Here is a 25,411-nt window from a genome sequence, read left to right as displayed (position 1 = left end):
TACAACTAATAAAATAGCCAGTACACAGACACAAATAACAAAGCAATTTGTGAAGAAAAGTACATACAGGATGTACAAACAAGTGAGTAGCAAATCCTACTAAAATTACTTCCGTATGAATCATGAAAACAAGTACTTGAGAAACAACACTGTGTGTATCTGTGAGTAGATTACACACTTTCACTGCTATAATTGTTGTTATTAACAAGCACACACAGAAACAGGGCTGCATTTTTTTGGTAAAGCAGATTTATCCCCGTATGTGCAAAGGCCTCTGTGTTTACGATGCTATTTCAGGGGCACCGAGACACAAACACACCCGTGTCACAGTCAAGTAACCACACCAGCACATGTATGCGCATTCACATGATGTTACTCACACTGCAAACACACACACACATCTCTCCAGATGTTGTTTTGGCGCTCTCCCTCATTTTGTCGCTGAGCTAGCCCAGAGTGTGTATCCATGTTTAGATAAGTACACACTGGCTGGTGGAGGTGTGTACTCCACACACCGTGTGTTTTGCTTTAATTGAGTACTACAGAGACCTGTGGCATATGGTTTACAGTGTAGCCCACATGGCCACTGAGGGGCCACACACTTTGTTACATACAGTACAGTACGTATATACTGTATATATATATAGGTCTACCACGTTACTGTACAGTACACTGATCATGCATATACAGATCCATTTTCACATGCATGTTGAGGTGCATTAACATGCATGCATGCCCAAACTAACATTAACTCTACATGACGCAGCTGTCAGGATGCATGATGCACATTATGTTTACTCTTACGAGATGCATTTAAAGCTTAATTGCACAACATATGACTATAGGCAATATTCTACTCAGTTAAGGTCCATGATTGATGGGTTCAGGACAGTAAATGCAAATACACGCCGCTGCCTGTGCCATACTCTGCTTTTTATCCGTAGACACCTCTGCAGCAGTTGTATGAAATAACCAGACTGCGCCGTAAACACAATGTTATTCTGTGTTACCATCGACCTCTCAGGCGTTAGGGTTAGGGGCCTCTGGGTGGGCTCGGCATCCTATTAGTGCCCCTTAGAATGGAGCTTTTCATTCAAATGGGATTTTCCCCAAAACAAACAGGCTATAAAAAGTGCCGGGCGCTGGTGCTGTTCCAATATGTCCTCACCAAGGGTAAAACCTTTCTGTGATTTGTATCTGATGTGGGACATTATCTCTTCTGGAAGTGGAAGTGTGAACTTCCTGCAGCCCTTTTTAGTTTCCTTTGAACGCTGATTGTAGACCAGCTTCTACATTCACTTATGACCTCAACTGTTAGTGTTGGATTGGTAAAAACTGACCTAGAGTCAGGGATAATTCATCACAAATCTCATTTGCAGTCCAGTCTGGCTCCAAACAGGAAGTGGTTGAAAGACGCTCACTCGAGACCAATCAGCACTCACAGCGATAGCATCACTATTTGTTTGTTTCTGCCGGTGATTCATGGATAAGAAATATTGTAGCATATCCCACAGGGAGACTGTACATGTGGCCAACTTTGATATTTCATCACGTCGGATTATTTTATCAACACCTTTTCAACAGTGTTTCTCTTTCGCTGCAAAGAGCACTCTCTAAATTGGCCTCAGCAGCTTCAAGGCCAAGACGTGTAACCGGACCCACCACATGAAAAGCTCGCTTGTCTTCGCTGTCCCTCCCAAAGGACACACACTAGTGCTGGATTACCTGGTCAGATGTGTCCACCAAGCTTGAATTCCAATGTTCCTCCTGATAAAAGTGTGTCACAGAGGGCGGGTTGGTGCACGAATCACACTCTGATTCCCCCGGAGGCGCCGTCGTATATCCCTAATGTCAACTTTCTCCAGGAAGTCTTTCAGGTTTTTCTGTCAGCAGCAACTACAGAAGTGACTGCACTTTAATTAACATGCCAGCCAGTTTGTAAAGGTTGTTTACTCAAAACGCAAGCCGCGCAATCTCACTTAAACTGCGGGCTCTATGTAGCTTTGACAGAGTGAAGCAGGCTGATGTTAGGACACAGAGGACCCCGTCTGATTGCGGGTTAACCTGGTTTAAATGACTGTGTGACATGTTGTCCACTTTCACTGTCAGGAAATCAGACCTGAGGGCTGCTTTGGTTGAAAACGCTCTCGGGGAATGACAGGGTCTGTTGTCTGCGTGAATGCCTGCGCGTGCATGTATGAGTGTGTTGGGGGCAGGGGAAACACACACACACACACACACACACACACACACACACACACAGTCACAAACACAGGACATGAGGGAGAAGGGGGGTGTGTGTTTCAGTGAGGGGAGGAGAAGGGAGGAGGCTCGCCTTTTTCGCTCTCTCTGAAGTCTGAATGCAGCGTTATAGAGAAGTTAGAGGGAAGTCAGAGAAAATAAGTTGCTCCTTTCAGGGAGAGTTGTGGGCTAGTTTGTCATTGAATCTATTTTGGAGTTGGTGCAGAATTAAGAGAGAGCTGCCTGAAGAGAGAAAGGAAGTTTGGTGACATTTCATGCCTGGAAAAATGTCTGAATCTGGAGTCAATCCACACTTAGAGGGAATCATTTCGGATTTTGAAGGTTTGTCATTTGTTTTCTGCCTTTCTTTCACTCATAATACTCATGTTAACACGTCAGTGTACACTGTAGCATCTGTCAGAATCATGCTGTTTGTGAAGAGCATTTACAGTGACCAATATCTTTCCACTTTGCATGTGTGTATGCCTTTAAACTGTACGCACTGTGTATGTGTGGGTGTGTTCCTTGTTAAACAGGGTGGTGGGCATGTGCTAGCCAATTCCCTGTAGCCCATCGTCTGTTATTGATTATACCCGTGCTACGTCTATAATAGAAACAAACACAGCACTGACACCACGCTATTCCAGCACCGGAAAGCCCTCAGCTGAAAGCGCTAAGAGGACGACAGTGGAAACCTCAGCACTAAGAGCTAACATCTGTCTAACCCGTCGTACAACAGTCACAACTGTGTCTTTCCTTTGTTTGCTAAGCCAGTGTGGAGCTGGCATCAATATCCTTTGTCCTCTTCTGTCCTTCTTCCTTCCTCACTTCTTTTCCTGTTGTTCATCACGTCACAGTGGACCCCCACAGCTGGTGTTTGGCCTGACTCACTGTGAAGTGTTGTGAGCTGATGCTGAGATCAATATAAACTTTCAGCTGTGTCCTATCGGAAGCACTTTGTTTTTAAGGCAATTATTGAATTTAGCAGGTTAAGGAGTTATAAGTGGTAACATAGAGCAGAGAGCTCTTTTGGTCTGGCTGGTGTACTTCAGATGTTTGAACATGCTCGACTATTCTCATACTGATTTTAACTATGACCGTGCTTTTGTCTTAAGATTTTCAATGGTCAGTTGAAGCAAGATTATGCAGTAGGTGTCAAACTAAATGCATGTTGCATCATTGTTCAGTGTCTACAACCCTCTCCATCCATGTCCAATTTGAAAGGCTGTAACTGTTTCCCAATCCAGGGGCTGCAGCCTTCCAAGGAGGCAGCCCACGGAGGATGCTCCATTCATAGCCTGCGTAGACCGTTGAAGCCGACGCTTTGGGCCACCAAATGCTGCTCCTGTCGCCTAGCAACAGATGGCTAGCTTGCTAACTAGCTAGCATAACATCAAGTTAACCTATTATTTTAAAGATAATTTGTTTCAAGGACCCATTTGTTTTCTAGAACATGTGTAATACTAGCTATTCAATTGAGTTGAAACCAAAAACTTAGTTTGAATTGGCGTGCAATGCATCTCGGGATATGTTGGGCAGCGAAGGATGCCCCCGATGGATCCTTTGCGGCCAGGGAAACGGAGGACGCATTTGTCGGCCGCATCTGAAGGAGCCTTTAAATTGGGATAGCCTTCGACGCGCTTCTGTGACGCAGAAGGCTGCAGCCCCTGGATTGGGACACAGCTTGTGTGTGTGCGTAGTTATCCTAAAACAACAGTCCAATGGCACGTCCACTTCATATTGCGATTGTCCACTTTGTCAGAGGTTAGAGAGTCAGTGGGTTTGAACTACTCTCTCTATGATGACCAGCTTTTGGTAAAGCTTTGCAGTTCAGAATAGGAACAAATACCTTTAGTGTAAAGCACTGGCTTTGTCCAGCACCCAACAGTGACCTTTATAATCTACTGGTTGGGACATCAGTATTAGCCATTCCAGTGTTTCCATCCAGGACAGTAACAGCTGTACAGAGAGGTGCACTGCAAACACTCAAAGCCGTTTAATCCCAGTTCAGTACAGTTTTTAGTACATTGCACTGCGCTGTACCTCACAATGAGCACAGAGGGAAAGGTAATGTAAGTGATGAACTCACTAAAGATGTAATAACGCCTCTCGCATGGACTCTTGTGTGGGACCGTTGCTTCAAACAGACGATAGAAACCACCATAACAACACGCATTACAACAATATTATGACCTTCTAAAAGGTAGAAAATGTCTCTGCTCGAACTAAACCAATGAGTCACCAGAGAATGAGCCCAGAATGAGCCCATATTTGTATATTCAGAGACTCATACATGAGGCTCCTGCTGTGTTTGCCAACCTACGCCGAGCTTCGAGTCCAATCCAAAGTATTTTGTCCTGATTATGAGCTTAAAGGTGCCATGTTGGTGTGTCCAGTGTGGCACGGGAGGAAATTAACATTGAAACGGAGAAAGTGCATGTGTGTGGTGTGATCTGTAAACCTGGCAGAGAGGCCGGTGTGCTATTAACTTAGTTCGAGTGTGTAAATAAAACACTTTTTTAACAGTTCTCAGCGGCCCGAAGAGGTATATTAAAGTACAGCTGACAGAAGAACCACGTAATGTGAGACCACATTAAATTCTATATTAATGTACTATAAATGATTTTTTCATGTGTGCAGAGCATTTGACGTCATCTTTTTTTAGGTAATCTGTCTCAACTTCTTCAACACCTGTGCACACAATCACATTATTATTTATTCAGACACTGTGTGATAACAGGCGTGGAATTCAGCCACTGTCTTTGTCCCTTCGCTGGTCACTGATGTCAATCTGGACATGAAGAGGAGAGTAAACCAGAGCTGATCAAAGGAACACAACAAGGCCTTACCTGTCAAAGGTTGAGGCCTGTAGAGCCTGGAGCTAAGCACCAGGACAGCTATACAACAGCTGCCTGAATTACTCTGTGAGAGTGTGTGTGCGTGCATTTTTGTGTGTGTGTCATTCAGGGGTTATATTGCGTTTCAGTTGTGATTACAGTTCAGATCCTGCTCTCAAACATCTGGCTCTTCATCATTACTAAAACAAATTTTAACCCCAAATCTGCAGCCTCTTCTATCACACATCTTCCTCCTTTACACCTCTAACACTCCCAGAATTCCTTTGTGCTGGACTCAGGGTGTCGGCCAGACCAGGAGGGAACCACACAGTAAATCTGACACAGTGAACTGCACTGCTGCTGGTCAGCATTATAAACCCAACACCATCAGTGAGCAGTCAGAGGAAGCGTGTGTTTGACAGCGTAGCATTAAGGTTTCGTCTGACCAAGCAGAATACCACGGTGTGATATTCTATCGCTCTTTGTTTGGCCTTGTCTTGTCAGATAGGATGTTTTCCCAGGTTCGACCACATCGACTCGTATTCTGCAGCTGCTGACATCAGATAAACCCAACTGTGAATTATCTGGTTTTGTATGACCAGAGTTTGACAGAGTTATTGTCTCGATTACTCGACTTGAGACGAATAAGGAGTTCAAGGTTGTGTTCAGTACAGTACATTTTGTTGTGATAAATCATGTTTTCTAATATCCTAATACCTCAACACCGCTCCTGTCAGAATAACTACAGTAACAAGAGGTGGCCACCCAGCAGTTATGGAAATATCAGTCATTATATCTGCTGCATAGACGACCCTTAAAGCTGTATGTTTGGAAAGAGCAGTCTCATTATCATACCTGCCCTTGTTGGTTTGTAAATGTGGCATTGCCGCTGTTTGCTGCTAATGTAACACATCCCTTCCAGTTACTAAGGGCTATTTATGTTCCCTGAAAGGCTTTATTGTGACACATCTGTTGTATAAAATGTAGAAAATTCAGCTGTTTAGTATCAGTTATCTATTTCTATTGCTTACAGTATAGTATCTCAGAGCAGCTGAGAGCGTGTACTTACCACGTCTACAATATATCCTGGACTTTAATTTGGATTTTACAGATAAAAATGAGACATATTCTAAGTAGTTAAAAGGGAGCTTGGCTAATTGCTGAATGTGTCGAAATCTTACACTGTAAGTTCCCCTATCAAGTTCCCCTACAGAATTCCTGTAAGCTATCCTAGCTTACTGTTTTGATTTAACATTTAAGTCAGGTGATGTAGTATGAGCAGCGCAAAGGTCCGAAAGGAGGGCGGTTGGTGGCTATACATAGGTTAAGTGAGCAAGGGACTTTCATCCATGAGACGTGGGCTCAATTCCCAAGCAAAACATATAATCAATGTATGTCACTTGAAATATGTAAGGGATAATGTGTAATAAGCAGGTTGTTATGGGGGAATGGAACCCCAACAGTGTGAGCAGAACTTGTCTCATGATTGTGTGATTAGAGCCGCATCCCTAGCAACAGTCTGTTCTTCATAGCAACGGTCTGTTATTCAGGAATAGCAGACCTTGGAATGAAGTGATCAACCAATCAAAATTAAGTATTTTACACAGCCATGTAATAAGATGCAATAATAACATATTGTAAGTTTGTTACATAACCAGCATACGTAAATTAGGACTCATTTAAACCCAACCATCTTTTTTGTTGACCCTAAATAAGTACTCTGTGTCCAACAGCCACAGTTTTGACATTAACCACAAGTTAATGATTGTTGCATACCAAAAGTATTCCATATTAAAGTGTGAATCTGCAAGCTTTGATTATGCTTATTCGCTATCGCTTAGACCCATAGTTCTCAACTGGTGGGTCGCGGAGCCGTTTTGCTTGCTTGAAAAAAAAAAAGTTGTGGTCAAAACTCTATGCTGCGCTTCTATTTTGAAGGACACAGGTTTCCTTTGACGTGCGTGCACTAGTGTAGTTTATTCATACTCCATGTATCGACTGATTGGGTAATCCCAGCTACAGCTACATTTACATTCTTGAAACTTGATGAGCCCTAGAGTAATTGCATTTATGATGCACTTTAAGTTTATTTCAGATGAAAAAAGGCTGTTAATTTATGCACTGCCACATGCTGGTCATGTTAGCTAACTGTTATACTGCTGAGTTTTGTGATCCATTACATAAATTTGAGTGGTTAAAACATTTGGGTCGCGATTCATTAAGAAGGTGTTGGTGGGTCCTGAGGCGAGACCAGTTAAGAACCACTGGCTTAGACGCCTTTTTTTTTTGCTAACTTGACGGAGCCATGCAGGGGACAAAGTAAGAGTGGTACCTGTATATCATTGGCCCAAAGCTACCATATTTGACAGGTCAGGAGTGACAACGTGTTGCAATGAAATATCAGCAAGGTTTTTCGGTCAATTTCACATTAGTGTTGCTTTTCCATCTCAAAAGCTTAAGATAAAAGAGTCTAAAAATATCAGAAGTTGAAAATAATACATTTACTGTGTAATAGGCTACAGTGGCAGTAAAGAGTATGTGACTTTCTCAGTACAGTCTAACCCTACACACAAAACAAAATGCACGTGTTAGTTCATCTGTAACAGGGGTGGGAGTTCAGTGAAACTAACCCTTGTTGACTGCTGTCAGTCTCCACTAGTGTCAGTGATACTGAAAAACAACAAGTGTGAACTCTGTGTTGACCCGTTTTAACCTCCACATTTCTCATCCTGCAGCCTCTTTGCCTCTCTATCTCCTCTCCTTCCCTCCTTTCCTGTCTATCTCTCTTGTTTGTTTTCCTCCCTCTAACTCTCCACTATCACGTATTTGTGCATCTGGGCTGAGATGATACTCGATGTTTGTGTTCATTGGTCGGGATGTCCTTGAGAGAAAAGTGATGACACTGGTGATAAGACGCAGCCCGGCCTAACACCTGGACTGTATTAGGACCAAATGGCCGTGAATTGAAGTGAGGATACAGCTGCCTCCATCTTTGTTTCACTGTGCTCTGCTGCCTGCCTGTGCTGCATTATCTTCACACATGAGGCCGCGTGAGTTAGTGGACACTGGGCGGTGATAGGTAGTGTAGGAGACGAGACTCCTGGCTGCTGTTAATGAGGCTCCTCTGAGGTAGACTGGACCTCTCGTTTCCAGCTCATAGTCTGGGAATGCTGTTTCACTGGGAACGATACTCCTTCATCCATCTGTCAGTCCCACACTCATGCACAAACGCTCTTCCTAATGCTGCATGATCCTTTATATATGATATACATGCAAAGAATATCCCGGATGGAAGTAAACGACCCAGGAGTCAGTTGGAAGAAGCAAAAGACAAAGAAGTTGAGTGATCATCTTAGTGAAAGATGCCCTGAATGCCTCGTTTCCATTTCCATCTATATTCCCAGACAACATTAAAGCACAGAGAGCTTCAGCTTCACTTCTGCTCTTAAATTATGCTCACTTGGCCGCACAGTCTCTAAATACAAACAAATGGCTTTAGGGGAAAGCACTCAAGTGCTCGGCTGCAGTCCCGAGCCTGAGGCCGTATAATCACAAAGCAGAGGACAGAAATACTAATCTAGGATCACTTCACAGGTCAAGGCAAAACAACTTACTAATTCAGCTCTTATTTCGGAAAACTTTGTGATTATTGATCCTGATATCCCTCCCATCGTTCAGCGTCAGGTCTCACATTCACAGCTCTTATAAAATGTAACACAAATCTACAGCAAGTGTCAAGAAACATAAGAGCGTGCACACGTGCCAAGTGTTAGACTCTCGGAGGAGGTTAAAAGAGTGCCTCGCTTGCTGCACAATAAAGGCCTAAAGCATGCATCACAACCTTTCAGCGCCTGCATGAAATCTGCAGAGCAATCTTGGCAGACCAACTTATTCTCTGGCCAGAGCTGAAAGTAGCCACAGCCTTGGACTCCCTCTCTGCAATCATAAAACACAAGACAGAGAAAAGCCGTGGTAAGAAGGACACAGTCCAGTGGCAATTTGGGTTTGGACACCGCTTACAAATAGTAATTTTATTATGTATCATTTTTTTTATATGTACATATATCAAAGGGTGGATTTTAAAGCCGTTTATGGTGCCTAGAGGATAATGAACTGTGTTCTCATCAGAATTTTATCACAGAAGAGTGTGTGAAAACAGATATGAGTGGTTGTGTGTCTCACTTTACCCTTTTTTTGCTTCATAAAAGGACTTTTCATGATTTCAAAACTTAATGTAAACAGGAGTGTGTCCAGGGGGTGGCCTGGGGGGGCAATGGCCCTCATGGCTAATGGCCACGAGGGCTACCCCCAGGTGCAACCCAATGACTGTATGGACGACGAAGCCAAAATACCCCCGAGGCGGGCACTGTCATCTTGCACTGGTGACCAGAGCTGCGCAGTCGAGATTGGGGGGGTGGAGCCGCCACCAAAACACACACTTAACTTATTAATCAATTAAGATCCCGCACGTCGGCATATTTAACAGCAGAACAGCTTGTGTTGGTCTGAAGCAGATGTACACAGGTATGTAAACTTCAATGACTGTAGTGATTGTTTTATTTACGTTTCCTCTCACCGATCCTCCTCTACTCTGCTAATCCGGAACAGATCGGCTGCAGGAGCCGTATTTGTCAACAGAGCTGTCAATCATCCTTTTTACAGCATCAAATAATTAAAAATAAACGTAAATGAGCATGATAAGAACTAACTTTAATGACAGAAACCATGTTTGGGGACAAGGTATATGATTTTACAGTTTCATGTCCCATCTGTTAACATGGAGGAGGCGGGCTTTCTGACCTATACTGCAGCCAGTCAGCAGGGGGCCCTCGAAATGTTTTGGCTTTCACTTTTAGGGAGCTGTCATGTCGTCCATCTTTTTATACAGTCTATGGTGCAACCCCATAATCCTAAACTATGAGTGGCTCGTTGCCCAGTCGGAGGCAGGAGTTCAGTTCAAACCACATTATTGTTGTAGAAGGTTGCTCGTAGTTTTTGTGGCATTTGATGGAGCACATTGTCTTTTGTTTTGATTGTCCTTTAGAGACATTAGAGAATTAGGTATGAAAAAAAACACACCTGAAAACAACATCTGTGTGATATTTTAATGTAAGTAGTAAGGCCTCTCCAGTCAAAAAATTCTTTACACGCCCCTGAATTTGGGTCCTGTACAACTAGCTGAAGTGGCTAAAGCTAGCTTACAGTCTTAGCAACAGTTGTGAAAACTTCTATATAGATAAATACTGCACAGGCAGTGTTTAGGGGGTTAAGGAGATTTGTTGTATAAATCATCAAAACCTCCAAGACATGACTGAGGATACATTTAATCCCGGGGTGTGTGAGAACATCCTTGGTGTGTCCGTCTGACACAAAAGAAGAATCTGCTTTGGCTGTGGTCTGACTTCCTGACAGGGGTTAACTTGTATCAAATGTCCTCGCTGATGAAATAAAGCAGCTTATAGCAGTAAATTAGATTAGCGGTGCTGGCTGATACGTGTAGGGAGGCGGCTTTGATGTGATTGTGTCGAGCTCGGCATCCCCTTACAGAGTTTTGGCTTTCCACAGAGTGCACGGGGCCGGGGCATACACGGTCCCCTCCCTGTGGGTGTAGTCGCTTAAAAATACACATGCATACATTCCCGTAACTCGCTTGTTTTTACAAGCACTTTAATAAAAACCTGACATACAGTTACATAAAGACACGTGCACATCTAGAAACACCACAAGCCACAAACAGATCAAATAATCACCGCTGTGTTTTGGATGTGAGGAAACGGGAGATGTTCTTCAGGGGGTGCGTGAGCGGACCGGCCTAACTAGTGTGTCATTATGATACCAGCTCCTGGCCTTTGGCTTGGCACAGCAAATCCACGACGGGAGTCAAATTCAAGTTGACTTTGAGCCAGTGCACTCGTCCCAAGGGGGGATTCCATCCCTCAGTATCTTCATCTTGGACAGTGCAGAGATTTTCTCACGTAACAACTAACTGAGGGGGAGGATGTGCCTCTATCTCTGTGCTCATGTTCATAAACACAGAGACTTTGGGACTTTCACGCTGAAATGCCTCGCAGTGAACAATGCTTGGCTGAGTGCATGTCGTGAAACGCTTCGAATGACTGTGTAGACATTTTTTTTGTAGTGTAGCGTCCAAACAACGCCTGCGTTTACTAAAACATGATATACAGAATATCTAAACCTGCTGCTGGTGAGGGTGGACATAATGAAATTAGATAGGTATGCCTTAATTGCTTGCTCATGCTGTTTCTTTTGTGTTGCCAACAAAATTGTTTCTACAGCAACGATGCCCTCAAACCTCAGGCTCTTTACTCCTTGGATACTGTTCATTATGTGTTTTACAAAAAGTATTAACTTTGTTTACTGCTCAGTAAATTGGACTGACCTTTTTGATGAATATTTTATGATATTGTTCCTTCTTCCTATAAACAGCGCCCCGACCATACATGGTTTATAGTGGTTGTTTTGGTTAAGACTTTCTCATAGAGTCAATGTGCTTTCAATATTTTTATATTATGCATCTTTGTACTTCTGCTCTACTTGTTATTAAGGTGGAAATGCTGTCAAGCGTCCACGTAGAGCACCAAGTCATGTTTTACAAGTCCAACTATCCTAATCTGTTAGCAGTTCCCCCAAAGCTCGATTGGACAAATCAATAATAATATCCATAACATCAGTTGCAGGGGCCATTTTTCTATGTCAACTAGTACTTTTCATGCTGATGATACTACTTTACTTTTACCTGTGTAGGATTTTGGATGAAAGACATTTACTTGTAATTAAGGGCTTTAACATTGTTCAATTGGTACAATATTCCTTCCACCATTGGTTTTACCAAATAAGAGTGCACCACTTTGTTAGGGTGCAACTATGTCACTATGTTATTTTACAGTCACTTTTTCTATTAATCATCCAATATTTTATGAATGAAATGTCATGATATTCAGATTTTCCAAATACCCTTACACCGGGGACACACCGGATGTGGAAGCACGGGAATAGCCGCGAAGCGCCAAGAAGTGGAGCCAGTTTCCTTTCGCCGCCCATGTTAACCGATTGTGTCGCTCACACCAGACACGCCGCGGCGCGCACCTCCACGGCCGGCTTGCGCCCTGCAGCGATTGTTTTCGGCGTCTGGTCGATTTTTTGCGCGAGCCGCATGCGATCGCGTCAATCCTGGCAGGAAGTCACACATGAAACAACGAGAGAATCGGTTCAATTTTCAAAATTAAAACAATTTTCAAAATAAAACACCGCGATTGAAAAATGCGATGTTAAACTTGTGTACCCTCTGTGCAATGCTATAAAATAGAAAAGCAGAGATTCCAGACACTGGACAAACACTAACCAATAAATGATAAAAAAAGATTTCTGTCGTTGACTTATCAGTGAAAACATTTCAGCAGTCACATGACCCAATGACTGATATTTTGTGTTTGTCCCTCCCATGCAGCTCTGAAGAGGTCTTTCGAGGTGGAGGATGTCGACACTTCATCTCACCTTTCCCCCGGCTCCCGTCGGACGACCAACTCCCCTCACCGTAACGCCATGTCTCCCACCAGCATCTACTACCGAGACCTGGGCACTGCCGCCCAGGCCACAAACAACAACAACCTCAACTACACCCAACCCCGCTCCATCATGGGGGGAGGAGGCTCCAAGACCCCCGAGCCTGTATCACGCCGCTCCGAACTCTCCATCGACATCTCCTCTTCTTCCAGCAAGCAGGTGGACAACGCCACCAGCCCTGCTTCTGCGCGCTTCGCCACCAACAGCTCCCTGAAACGCCCCGAAGTCCTGGGCCACTCCAAGACCCCCGAGATGAGCCACAAGAGGGAGGTCACTTTCGCCAAAACACCCAACGACTCCCCGGTGATACGTCGCAACGAGGGCATCAATAACAACAATGGCACCAGCAGGACCCCCGAGCAGAATCACGCCCGCAAGTTTGAGCCTCCGAGTCCCGGAGACGTCCGCAAACCGGACATCAGCATCACCAGAGCTCCACCTGAAAACAACGGGCACCACCCGGCAGTGCACCACCCGCACCACCCCAACCCTCACCACAACACCATCGTCACCACCTTCCGCTGCTCCTCGCCCAATCATGCCGGACGAAAATCCCCCAACCACGGTAAGTCTGCTCAATCATTATATACAACTTCATCCAACGCATCATCATTCCATCATATCCTCACACTGACACATCCTCTTATCTCTTATAATAGAAGAGTATCTGAAATACTGTCTTGTTTTGAGTAGTTTAAAAGGTGCCCTTTGGTGTTTTCTTTTAATTATAATAATGTTGCATTCACTTTGTTCTACTTTTCCTTGAGCTCACAACTCTTCTAGTTCATCCTTAAAGGGTCATGTGTGGCACTTTTGACGTATTTTTTATTACTTTGCCAAGCAGCACATTGCAGTCTAAATAAAATCTTTCATATAGACCAAAAATTGAGAGAAACCTTTGACTTTGTGAGACAGTTGCTTATTGTTCGTTCCATTACTGTAGAGCAGCAGCAGTTTCTTCTTAAAACTTCAAACTACTCCCTGACCAAGAGGCTTACCACTCGGTGTTTAACTCACCAGCCTTTTTGCTTTAGCACAGATTTACCCGTTTGGTGCGTCATTGTCACCAGTGGAAGAGAGATCAAAGTGAGTGTAGTGGCTGTAAATGTGTCTGTCTCAAACTAAATCTTGGCTCTGATATAGTTAATACTCAAAATGTCACATTTTCCAGATTACATTACAAGTAGTCTCTGATTTATTCAGACTTTTTCTTCTTGTTTCATATCTTTCTGCCCCGTCTTCTCTCACACTGAGGTAACAGACTAACCTTAGTGTCAGATTTCTCTAACTAGGAAAAAAATAATCAGCAACAGTAGCCGCTTGTTTGATTGGTCTGATGTCTGCGTATCTGTCAGTAACATAAGCAGCCATGTCCTTGGAGGCCTGTCCAGCAACAGACTGAACGTCTGTATCTGTGGTGTGTTTAAATGCAGTATTGGAGCCGGGTTGGGTTTTTGTAATGTGATGAAAGCCTAACCTTGGCAGCATCAACAGCAGTACAGTAGTCAAATGGTAATTAGTGCTACCGTTGAAATATATGCAACGGAAAAGGATAGATCTAGGTCACAGGGTTACATGAGAGACAACAAACATACAGGAGTACAAATATGAGAGGTACTGCTTCCTGTTCCTTTCTGTTCACAGTGTAAGCTAAAGTGAGGGACTAGTTTCACCTTGTCACATTGTAATTTGATGTTAATTTAACACATCGCTATCAGAGCTGCTTTACTGCTGCTGTGTGTGGTTTATGTGCAAGTGTGCCTTCAGTCACGTATAGCAGGAGTGGCTGTTAGCTTGCATCATCACAAAACAGTACAAGGTTGAAACCGTGTTACAGTTGATTAATGACGGTTAACCCATTATCCCTATTGTTTATGCTTAGCTCTTCCTGTCCTGTACTTTATATTGGCTATAAACTGAAGTACTGCACATTTTCTTTGAGCAGATGCTTTGTAGTCAGATTTTCCCACAGTATATTTACTGTCCCACTGTCTGTCTCTGTGCGTCCGTACTTCAGTGTGTCATCTTGTACCCACACTGTTTGTACTTGATGTGATTGTAAATCTCTACTCAGTGCTGAAGCTTTTCCATGGTTTTCTCCCACATTATGGGGCTGGAAAACAATTATTGGTCCACAGGGAGAGGCCCTAATAGGAGTCTAAATGAAGGGTGACCTGCCTGAAGGGCCCAGGGGCTCTGACTGGGCCACCCTGCTCTGCTCTTGTACATTATTAAGAGAGCTGAAAAGGAATTGCTTAAAATAACTGTAATGTTACTTGTTTGTTAAATTGTTTCCCTATTGCTCCAACTGTAGGAGCTTATATTCATTTTTATATAATTAGTATATAAAAGACTGTTAGCATTAAGGAGTTGGCAATGCACAAGCAAAGATCATGCAGTGTTGTTTTTCCATATGGCTGTCATCTGTTGTTTTTGGGAGTATATTAGATAAGTTACCTTCCTGTCCATTCAGTTTTTCCAAAAGGGAAATTACATCACAACACACACACACATACACTTAAGTACATAGGGTATCCTGTGCTTCCTTCCGTGTTCTGTCAGCGTGATTGTTTCCCTGCTCTGTGACCTCACCGCAGTGTGCTTCCTCTCTCAGGGGTCATGTGATCCAAGTCAGCCAGCTTCCTCCTAAATATCCCTCTGTTCTTTGATCTCTCACAGAGAGTGGGATACACTGGGGTGTTTATTTAAAAGGTCAGCATGAAATGGTTGTTATCTCACACACGTGCAGTTACTGCACTACAATTGCTGAGGGATCACTGATAAGCAAATGTTTTTTTTGATTGATGATGTCAGTTGTTGGAGGTCACACAAAAAACAATAGGCAGACAGCAAACCGTAAAGTAGTTTTATAGTTATCATAGTAGTTATTAATTGTTGAGTCTTTATCAAGTAAAACATGTCAAACATGTATTTTCTCTGGCTTTTCTCTCATAAAACAGAATCTTTCGGGGTTTTGGGTTCAGTGGATCCATCATTGTAATCTTATGGTACAAATAGATCCAAACTATTATTAACTATACTTAAGACGGGCCTTTTCCCAACCACACTTAAGACTGCTATGAAGAATAACAACCTTGACTTATCTGTCCTCAGCAATTTAAGACAATTTTCATATGTTCCGTTTTCAGGCAAAAAGAAAGTACTTTTAAAACGCTAGATCATTATCCAGCATCAAAATACATTCCAACCTCAGAATAACTTGACACGAAAATACTCCCTGTCCTGGTTCTCCTTGACTTGAGTGCAGAGTTTGATAAAGTCCACCACAATATTCTCATTGACGTAACATAAATGTGTGATCGTTTGTCTTCTCACAGGAAGAGAAATGTTTTTTGTTTTCAGCAAACACTCTTCTAGGTATGAAATATGACATCAAAAGTGGCATACCACAAGGCACAATCCTAGGCCCAGTCTTTATTATTCTTTCTTTGTTGCCCCTTGGCAGTTTCTTTAGAAAACATGGCATCAATTCTCACAGTTATGGAGTATAAGCCCCATTGATGACCCTCAGAAGTATATTGTATATATGATTGCTTTGAGGGTAAAGAACTTTCCACAGCTCATCCTCGACAAAACAGAGTGACTCATCATCGGACAGAGGGACTCAGAATGAAACTGACCTTTTAAGTGAACTTCCTGGCAAAAAGTCCCAGACATTACGCTAAAAAAGGTGTCAAGATAGACTCATATTAGATTCTCGCTAAACGTATATATCTTGTATTACCAGAAAACTATTCCTTCATTCCTCCATCATTTTCTCGCCATGGTCAATCTGGTGCATGATATCTTTTCTGGTCAACCAAAAAAGTCGACTTGTCTGATATGCTCTTAAGATATGTGTCCACTAAACTTTCTTTAAATCCTGTGGTAGTTTCCTTTTGGGTATTTACAGAGTCAGCTGTAAGACAGACGCCAAGGCTGCTTTAAGCCACCACAGCCTCAGCCTGTGGAACAGCCTTCCTGAGGACCTGAGGGTGTTAGAGATGGTAAACAAATTCAATAAACATCTGTTTTTAGTGTGGCGTTAGCCTTGTGTGGACTTGATTAATTTGAACTCTCAGTTATACTTGGATTTCATATTTTTTTAGTTTATTTTCAGCAGTTTTAGTGGCATTTTAAGCAGGCTGTGACTTGCATTATGTAAATAAAGTTTGATTTGATTACACAAGTGTTGCCCAAGGCCTCTAAATTTTAGTCAAGTTTCCAAATTGTCAGTTCAAATCAGTTCAATATAATTACAATTTTTCACGATGTTAAGCCATAAAAACAGCTTTTAATATTTCACTTTAACTGTCATAAATTCAAGTGCTTGAAGAGGCAGGTGGATAATCTCTGTTATAACTTCAAATTAATGTGATAAGTGATGTGAGATGGCTGTAACAATATGCAAGAGAATGATAAGAAGAAAGAAAGACAAACCTCTGACCATCAGGTTCACTTGAGGCTACAGACAGCAGACTCATTCTGATCGGTATCTGGTCTGCTCCTGTGTGTTCAGCCAGACGGGGGAACCTTATCTTGACAGGCAGGCCTGCTGTTCATCAATCCATCACACACTGCAGAAAGGCTATCTATCTAACATCTCGAGACAGAAACGCACTGACCACCTGTGGTCAGAAATAACAATTCTTATCACTTTTCAAAACTTTTTTTCACCAGTGGAACCTTTTCTGTTCCCAATTTTACTTGTCTCTTACTGCAATGAAGAATAGCCACAATTTCCTTTATTGTTCTTTCTCACCAAGAGTCTAAAGACTTTCAGTTTGCTATCATACATAACAAGAAAATGATTAACTTTTTTTCACCAGTGGAACCTTTTCTGTTCCCAATTTTACTTGTCTCTTACTGCGATGAAGAATAGCCACAATTTCCTTTATTGTTCTTTCTCACCAAGAGTCAAAAGACTTTCAGTTTGCTATCATACATAACAAGAAAATGATTAGATGCTCACATTTTAGAAGCAAGAACAAAATTGAAACCAATAATGGTTCCCCAAAATTGTTCCTCAAAATACTTTGTGATATATTTTGCTCTGAAATAATTGTGCTTGTGTTATATATTTTACTTTCAACACCAGGATGAACTACCTCTTGTTGACTAACTAGCCTCTGGAAACATCTTCAGATAGAGAGGCTGACCATAAATAGTCTTGTTATCACTGGGATGATAACTGGTAGGTTATCAATCTGCAGGTCACATCCAATAACCTTTTTTAGAACTCTTTTAGTGTTATATGAGCAGGAAATAGATGTTCAAACATAAGCTAAATCACAGCATGCTACTTTTTCCTGCAGGAAAGAATATATATTTATAGGGTGATATATTGGGGTTCACTTAATGTAGTGGCCTAGAATCCTCTCTTCTTATTTTAATGGTAGAGAACATAAGATACATCTCAACCCAGCAGATACTGTATGCTTGAATGTGCCCTCATGTTGTCTAAATAAACAGATATCCTTGTAGTTAATTTGATTTGCTAATTAGGGTGTCATCACCATTGAAAAGAGTGCAAGCGAAGCCATTTGTCTTTTATGTGGATTGACCTTCTCAAAGTGAGGAGGAGGGCGGTGGGGTGATTCGTCTCTGCCTGTCTGTAAGGTCAGGAAAGGCCACACACACAAACACATCTCAATTTTTGTCTAACTTTTTTGTGTCTCATCAACACACCTACGCAAGCACAAACACACACATACAGGCACCTTCAGGCGAAGGCATATCCGAGGTCAATCCTCTCCCAGTGTAATTACTCTGGACTGATCCCAGACCATTACTCAGCCCGACCTGTCGGCTAATTACCAAGGAGGGGCGAAATAGTGAGGTGCAGAAAAGGAAAGGGAGATTTTGCATACATGCTTTTAATAGGGAACTATTTCTAACTGAGACGTAACGTCATTGCTAAGTTTCGTATGTGGCTGCTTGACTCTGAGGATTCTTTTTTGACTGTTTACCTTCACCTGAGCGTCAAATTTGTATCTGTAGTCATCGATCTTTTCTTTGTTTGTTCAGCCATAGTAGATTACCGTTTACTCGCATCACTTGCAGAGACTGGAAAAGCAGCCGCTTAGCTCCGCCTACCCTCTCTGGCAGACCAACCACTGCTGGGTGATGGAAAACGCGTCACTAGCTGGGCGCCGCTTGTGTAAATTTTCAACTGTGTTTAGAAAATGAGCTGCGAACACAATGCCAGATGCAATATAATACGCGGTCACACGGGTGTTGTGGGGCGGCTGTGGCGCAGTGGTAGAGTTGGTTCGACCCCTGACTGCCTCGCCTGACAGTGAACTACAAATTGCTCCTGAAGGCATTGCCATCGGGTATGAAAGGGCATAGATACTGACACTTAGGCCTTTGACATCAGTCTGTCAATGTGAGTGTGAAAGGGTGAATGTAGTTTAAAAGCACTTTGAGTGGTTGGAAGAGTGGTTGGAAGTGCTATATAAGAATATAAGTATCATTGAGTGTGATCCAACAAGTTAGAATAAATGGATCTGTGTTGTGTCCATTAGGCTTAGTTTTTATTTTACAATATAATTGACTCACATATTCTAAGGCAGCTAGGTGGTGTAGTATTGTGTAGAGTACAAACATACATTTAAATAAAAAAGCCTAAGTAAACATAATAACATGTTCCCCCAACCATTTACCCAAAAACACACCTGTACCAGACTTTCACTCTACTGAGTGGACTTTTCTTCTTCTCATTGTCATTATGTCTTTTTATGAAGGATTGATGAAGGAGGAACATTATCACACATTTATATTGATTTATTGAATATTTGATTTATTAATTTATTTTCTGTCATCATTCAGTAGTCAGCAAATTCACCCAATTAGGCCCAGCCCTCCTGTAATCCCAATGGGTCCTCCTGCGGTCCTTAGGGGCCCTCCTGTAATCCCAATGGGTCCTCCTGCGGTCCTTAGGGGCCCTCCTGTAATCCCAATGGGTCCTCCTGCGGTCCTTAGGGGCCCTCCTGTAATCCCAATGGGTCCTCCTGCGGTCCTTAGGGGCCCTCCTGTAATCCCAATGGGTCCTCCTGCGGTCCTTAGGGGCCCTCCTGTAATCCCAATGGGTCCTCCTGCGGTCCTTAGGGGCCCTCCTGTAATCCCAATGGGTCCTCCTGCGGTCCTTAGGGGCCCTCCTGTAATCCCAATGGGTCCTCCTGTAGTCCTTAGGGGCCCTCCTGTAATCCCAATGGGTCCTCCTGCGGTCCTTAGGGGCCCTCCTGTAATCCCAATGGGTCCTCCTGTGGTCCTTAGGGGCCCTCCTGTAATCCCAATGGGTCCTCCCGTGGTCCTTAGGGACCCTCCTGTAATCCCAATGGGTCCTCCTGTAGTCCTTAGGGGCCCTCCTGTAATCCCAATGGGTCCTCCTGCGGTCCTTAGGGGCCCTCCTGTAATCCCAATGGGTCCTCCTGTAGTCCTTAGGGGCCCTCCTGTAATCCCAATGGGTCCTCCTGCGGTCCTTAGGGGCCCTCCTGTAATCCCAATGGGTCCTCCTGTAGTCCTTAGGGGCCCTCCTATAATCCCAATGGGTCCTCCCGTGGTCCTTAGGGGCCCTCCTATAATCCCAATGGGTCCTCCCGTTGTCCTTAGGGGCCCTCCTATAATCCCAATGGGTCCTCCCGTGGTCCTTAGGGGCCCTCCTATAATCCCTATGGGTCCTCCTGTGGTCCTTAGGGGCCCTCCTGTAGTCGCAATGGGTCCTCCTGTGGTCCTTAGTGGCCCTCCTGTAATCCTTTGTGGTCCTAAGGGGTCCCCCTGGGTTGCCGCAAGGTCCTCCTGCGGTGCCGGCGGGTGGACCTATGGTCCTGAGAGGTCCACGGTGGATGACATCAGCCAGGGGTGGTCCTTGAGTGTCTCCAAGGTGGGTCGGTTCTCTGGCATCTTGGCTAGGCAGCTCAGCAGGAAGCTCTGGCAGTCTGGACAGACAAACAGGAATCACTGTTAAATACAAACTCTGTCCTCAATGTGGGTTTCCCCGTGTTTTATTGTTGTATGTGGGTGTTAATGACTTACCAATAGAAAGACGTTCATCCACGTCAGGGTTTCCCGAGATAATTTCACTTCTGTTGGCAAAGGGGAAGGCTTTATGCAGCAACCAAAAAAGCACGACACCAAGCTGCCACACTGTAGCTGGTTCGGCCCGGTACCCCCCATCTGTGAACCACTCGGGGGAGGTGTAGTAATAGGTTCCTTTAATCCACACAGCCACAAAGACAAAATATAACGTTAAGGGACAGAGGTAAAAGACAGAGACAGAAACAATGCAAGGTAGGTTCAGAGAAAAGGACAATAGGAAGGACAGCATACCTTGTCGTGTAGTGTAAATCCTCTCCGACAGAAATGTGCCACAGCCAAAGTCAATAAGCCGGACACGAGGGACATAAGAGCCAATTTCGATGAGGATGTTGTCCATCTTGATGTCCCTGTGAAAGACTCCTCTGGAGTGGATCTCAATGAGAGCATCCACCAGCTGTTTAACTATGGTCTGGGGGAGAAAGAGAGAGACATAAAGACTGAGTGACATTGTGTGCATAGACACAGATACAAAAACACTGAACCTCGGATTCTATCAGCGACGTACTTTTGCCTCGTGCTCCGGCAGGGAGGACCCTGTTGAGCAGACATAGTCTATCAGATCACAGCAGGGGACTGGTCTCTCGAGGACGAGGACGAGCTCACAGTCCAGATCGTACCAGTCCAGCAGGGTCACGGCTGCACTGGTCTCTGCTGCTGCTGGTGTGAGTCTGAGCATCAGTGCGACTTCCAGAGGAACCTGGCTCATTTTCCCTTCAAGAAGCTTTATACATGGAGAGAAACAAAAATTAAACCTTTGTGCACACAAATAAAAAAGCATTATAACTTTTACATTGTATAAAACAAAAGAAGAATACGTGCATATGTTTCCTTTATACTCAATATAAAAAGAGAAATGTCAAGAAATCTTCTCAAATCATTCAGATACATGTTGGCACGAGGAACAAGAACATGTCACTTACCATTGATGTGCGCTTAACGCTTCTCTGGGAAATATGCTTTATGGCTACCGGCAAATTGTCTTCTCTGCGGTAGCCAGCATAGACTGACCCGTAGCCTCCTTCACCAAGTAGTTCCTCCTCCTCATACTTGGCCTTGAAAATGTCTATAAAAACAGAATACACACATGAACAGTTTGATTCAACATCTAAAGAACTGCATTGATTATATTTATAAACTAGACCATTATAATGAGCTTAAGTTATCTAAAATAAAATCATTTTCAACCAGACTCCAAACCAAAAGCTGAACTTTAAGAGAATAATGTGACCTTTGGGACATTTAGACTGCAGCTGATTAGCTTAGCTTAGCATCAAGAAGAGAAACAGCTGGACCTGAATCTGCCCAAAGGACACTAAAACTGCCAACCAAAATATCTCAAGTTTACTGCTTAAAATGAAGCCCTTAGCTCAGCGCTGTGTGCTGGAGCCTCATATCAAACAGCAAATATGAGAGCAGAAAGTAAAAGTATATTTTACAAAATGTGTCAAGCTATTTGTTGAAAATGGTACTTTAGCAATCAAGTATATTCATGATATGTATTTCATTTCTATGCCATCTTACCTCTGCTGTCAACAAATGAAGAGCTTGCTAGCGAGGAGGTGCCAGAGTCACTGGAGGAGACAAGGTGGCTCGGGCCCTCAGAGGGATCCTCGACATTTCTGCTCCTCTTCCTGGGACCCTCTGTCTCCTCAGACTTCCTCTTCCTTCTCGTCGTCCCTTCAGCTTCTGAGCAGATGCTGGAAGTTGTGCTGGATGTAAACAATCCATCATCCTCACTGTAAGAAGAGCCTGTGAAGGACTCAGTGTTGTCCTCAGCAGAAGTGATGGACCATCTGCTGCGTTTTCTTGGGCCCTCTTCAGCCTCATTATCAGATGACTTCCTCTTGCTGGATCCAGAGAGGCTTGTGGTTTCTCCTGAACAAGCGTGACAATAAAAAGCAAACGAATATGAGAATGATTGAATCATTGGATTCAGCTGGATTTAAGTTAAGACATACAAAAGTGAAGAGTTAATACCAAACTGTGCACACTAGTGTTCAGACTAATTAGGCACATTTCATGAAGACCACCCAGACCTATAACACATGTGGGTGAGTTCAATAAACTGAAGATCGAATTTAGACATTAAGTTCAGCCGTGACTTCAAGAATGAAGGAGTCCACTTTAATTGCTGCCTCTCAATATAGCTTCTTGTAAAGGGGCCAAATGTTACAAAACACCTTCTTACACAGGTTTTAATGGTTCACCAATTTTAGTCTAGCATTTACTTAATTAAAAACATCTGTAATCAATGGATTCTCTCCTGCAAGGAGAGAAAATGACAATATGGTCTGAGGAAAAAAAGTAACAGAATTGCCAGAATTTGTCATCAATACTTACTCAGTTGTGCACTGGAGGTGTTACACTGATCAGTGGTTTGTGTGTTTGAAGATTTGGATGCCATCTCTCAAACTCTTTCAGCTCTCAATTCTCAAGCAGTTAGTGGTTTGCCGTTGAACTGAGGAATGAAAGTGAGTAATGTGCATTGCCCAAATGTAAGGTTGTGCCGGAATGTTGAGACTTCAGAGGCATTCAGAGACAGAATGTCAGAACATTCTACTGTCTAAAGTTCTAGAACATTAAGTCAGTTCTAAACTGCATGATGCAATCAATCATAAACATTACACATTATGTTCTTTTATGTTTACATTTGAATCAAACACAGTTGTTTGCCTACTCTCATGATTTGTCTACAAATATTATAAAAGCCAAAAAAACAGTTTATCGGTGCTACCGTCCCTCCATGGATCCTGTCTGTTACTGCAGGTAGCACATGCAAGCAGGTTGTGCTAAATGAGTGCACAAAAACATGGCATGTCAGCCCATGTGAAATGTCTCTGAGGTCATTGAGTGCAAAAGTAACACTAACAGAGTCAAATAATGTAAAGATGATATACTGTCTACAGTTCCTAGTAATCAGAGCCATCACACCACAGCATCCATTTATTGCAGAGGACACTGATCAAGTCACATACAACAAAATCTTCGAGATTATACCTTTAAAGACTATTCTGGCTTTATTTCTCATTTGCAATAATTAAATAACCACATTTTTCTATAAGGAAGGTAAACTCTTAAAAATATGCTTACTAAAATCTGCATATATGATGGGATTGTGGCATTAGAATGTGCCAGAAGCCACCAACTCTAGGCTTTTACAACCAATTTCTGCTCTCTGTTTGGTATAACAAGTTTATAAACACTGTATATTATGACTCAGAAATAATTCACACTAAAATTTCAGGCATTAAAATGATTTAATGCAACACAAGATGCTTTACGGTTGAAGTCCAAACTAAGCAGGTCAAAATAAATGCCAACAAGTAAAGTAACAAGGTCCAGAAAAACACTGTGAAAACACTGAAAGAGCCTCGAGGAAGGAGCAAGGGTTGAAGGTGTGACGAAAGACGAACTGGCAAACGATCAGGGCATGACAAGGACTAAATACACTGGGAAGGTGAGGGTAATCAGACACAGGTGTGACTAATTAGACACAGGTGAAATCAATCAAGGGGGCGCACGCAATCACAGAAGCAGGAAAACAATTACATTTATTCGCTAAAGATAAGATGAATAATTTATTTAGGCAAATATCAACGTGAGCGAATAGAGAAATAAATACACTTTCTTCTATGACTACTCTTTTGTCTTTGCCTTAAGATGATGACATGATGTTCTTGCACTGAGGCACAGCTCGTCCCCGACCATCTTTGACTAAGCAGCCAAGCAGTCCTTTTGCTCATTTAAAGTCTGAGAGCCTCGAGACTGTTGCGTCTTTTCAGTTGAAAAATGTCCCACGGTGATTACAGTGACAAGTGTCACTTCTCATTATCTTAAATATTACTTCCCCTGTTGTATGCTTCACTATCATGCCACCAGGAGGCAGTGTTTAACAGATATAATCTGCTTAGACGTGAAACTGACTGGTGAAAAATGTATTTCCTCCTTTTTGAGATCTGATTCCTTCAAGAAGAAAATGTTAACATTTTGTCTTTAGTGTCTTTTCTGTCAGAGGATGGACGAACAACTTCAGAAGCTCAGATCACACTGGTGCATTGTTGCAGAAATGCATCAAACACAGAGGTCAGCTTTTTTCCTTTCATGTTTTATCAACGTTTTTAAAACTTCAATACATCACAGGGATAGACACACTTTCTAAATAATGTCTGTAATTTAGCTCTTTGAAGTGTGTGGAAACCCAAAACAAAAGTGGACATGAAAGGTTTTCACTTTTTTTTATTAACATTTTAAAATTGAAGGAGGAGGGTGGAGCTGAGAGAAATGGGAAAGGGACAGCCCTTCTGTCCCAGATAAGTTGACTCAAACACACACAAACACACTCAGTTCCCCTCTCCCCCAGATAAGGCTTTCGGAAGTTGAAGTTTACATTGAGCATCTGGGGGAAGTCAAGGGTTAAAGAAGTTTCCCACCACTGCAGAAAGACCTTTGTCCGCTTGAGTCATCTCACCAAATCCCACAGCTGCAGTAAACGCCCCCTCTTCATTCACTTTCTCCTGCCTGCTGTAAATCCAACACATTCACGCATCTACCTTTACATACATGTAAAAGAACACACATGTTCCAACACACGCACACACACAATTTCCTGTAATCGCACTGGGGACAATCTTTTGGCAGAACAATCACAC

At 42.9% G+C, this 25,411-nt stretch overlaps 1 protein-coding gene across 3 annotated transcripts in view; it reads left to right on the top strand.

Annotated features, from left to right (window-relative positions):
- The window catches only part of septin9b (septin 9b), an 81,076-nt gene that overhangs the window by 20,348 nt on the left and 35,317 nt on the right, over positions 1-25,411 (top strand). For 2 of the 3 annotated variants that reach the window (XM_069665319.1, XM_069665318.1), the window contains exon 2: positions 12,547-13,227. In XM_069665319.1, the coding sequence (XP_069521420.1) occupies positions 12,547-13,227 (681 nt within the window). Of the gene's footprint in view, positions 1-2,288; positions 2,584-12,546; positions 13,228-25,411 lie in introns of those variants that run through there. The other variant, XM_069665317.1, reaches the window with a different exon arrangement.

This window comes from Semicossyphus pulcher, unplaced genomic scaffold (genome assembly GCF_022749685.1).
Source record: "Semicossyphus pulcher isolate SPU_LCO1_2020_fin unplaced genomic scaffold, fSemPul1.0.p SCAF_17, whole genome shotgun sequence".
In the NCBI taxonomy this organism is placed as follows: domain Eukaryota; kingdom Metazoa; phylum Chordata; class Actinopteri; order Labriformes; family Labridae; genus Semicossyphus; species Semicossyphus pulcher.
This window is presented reverse-complemented; position numbering and strand designations above follow the sequence as displayed.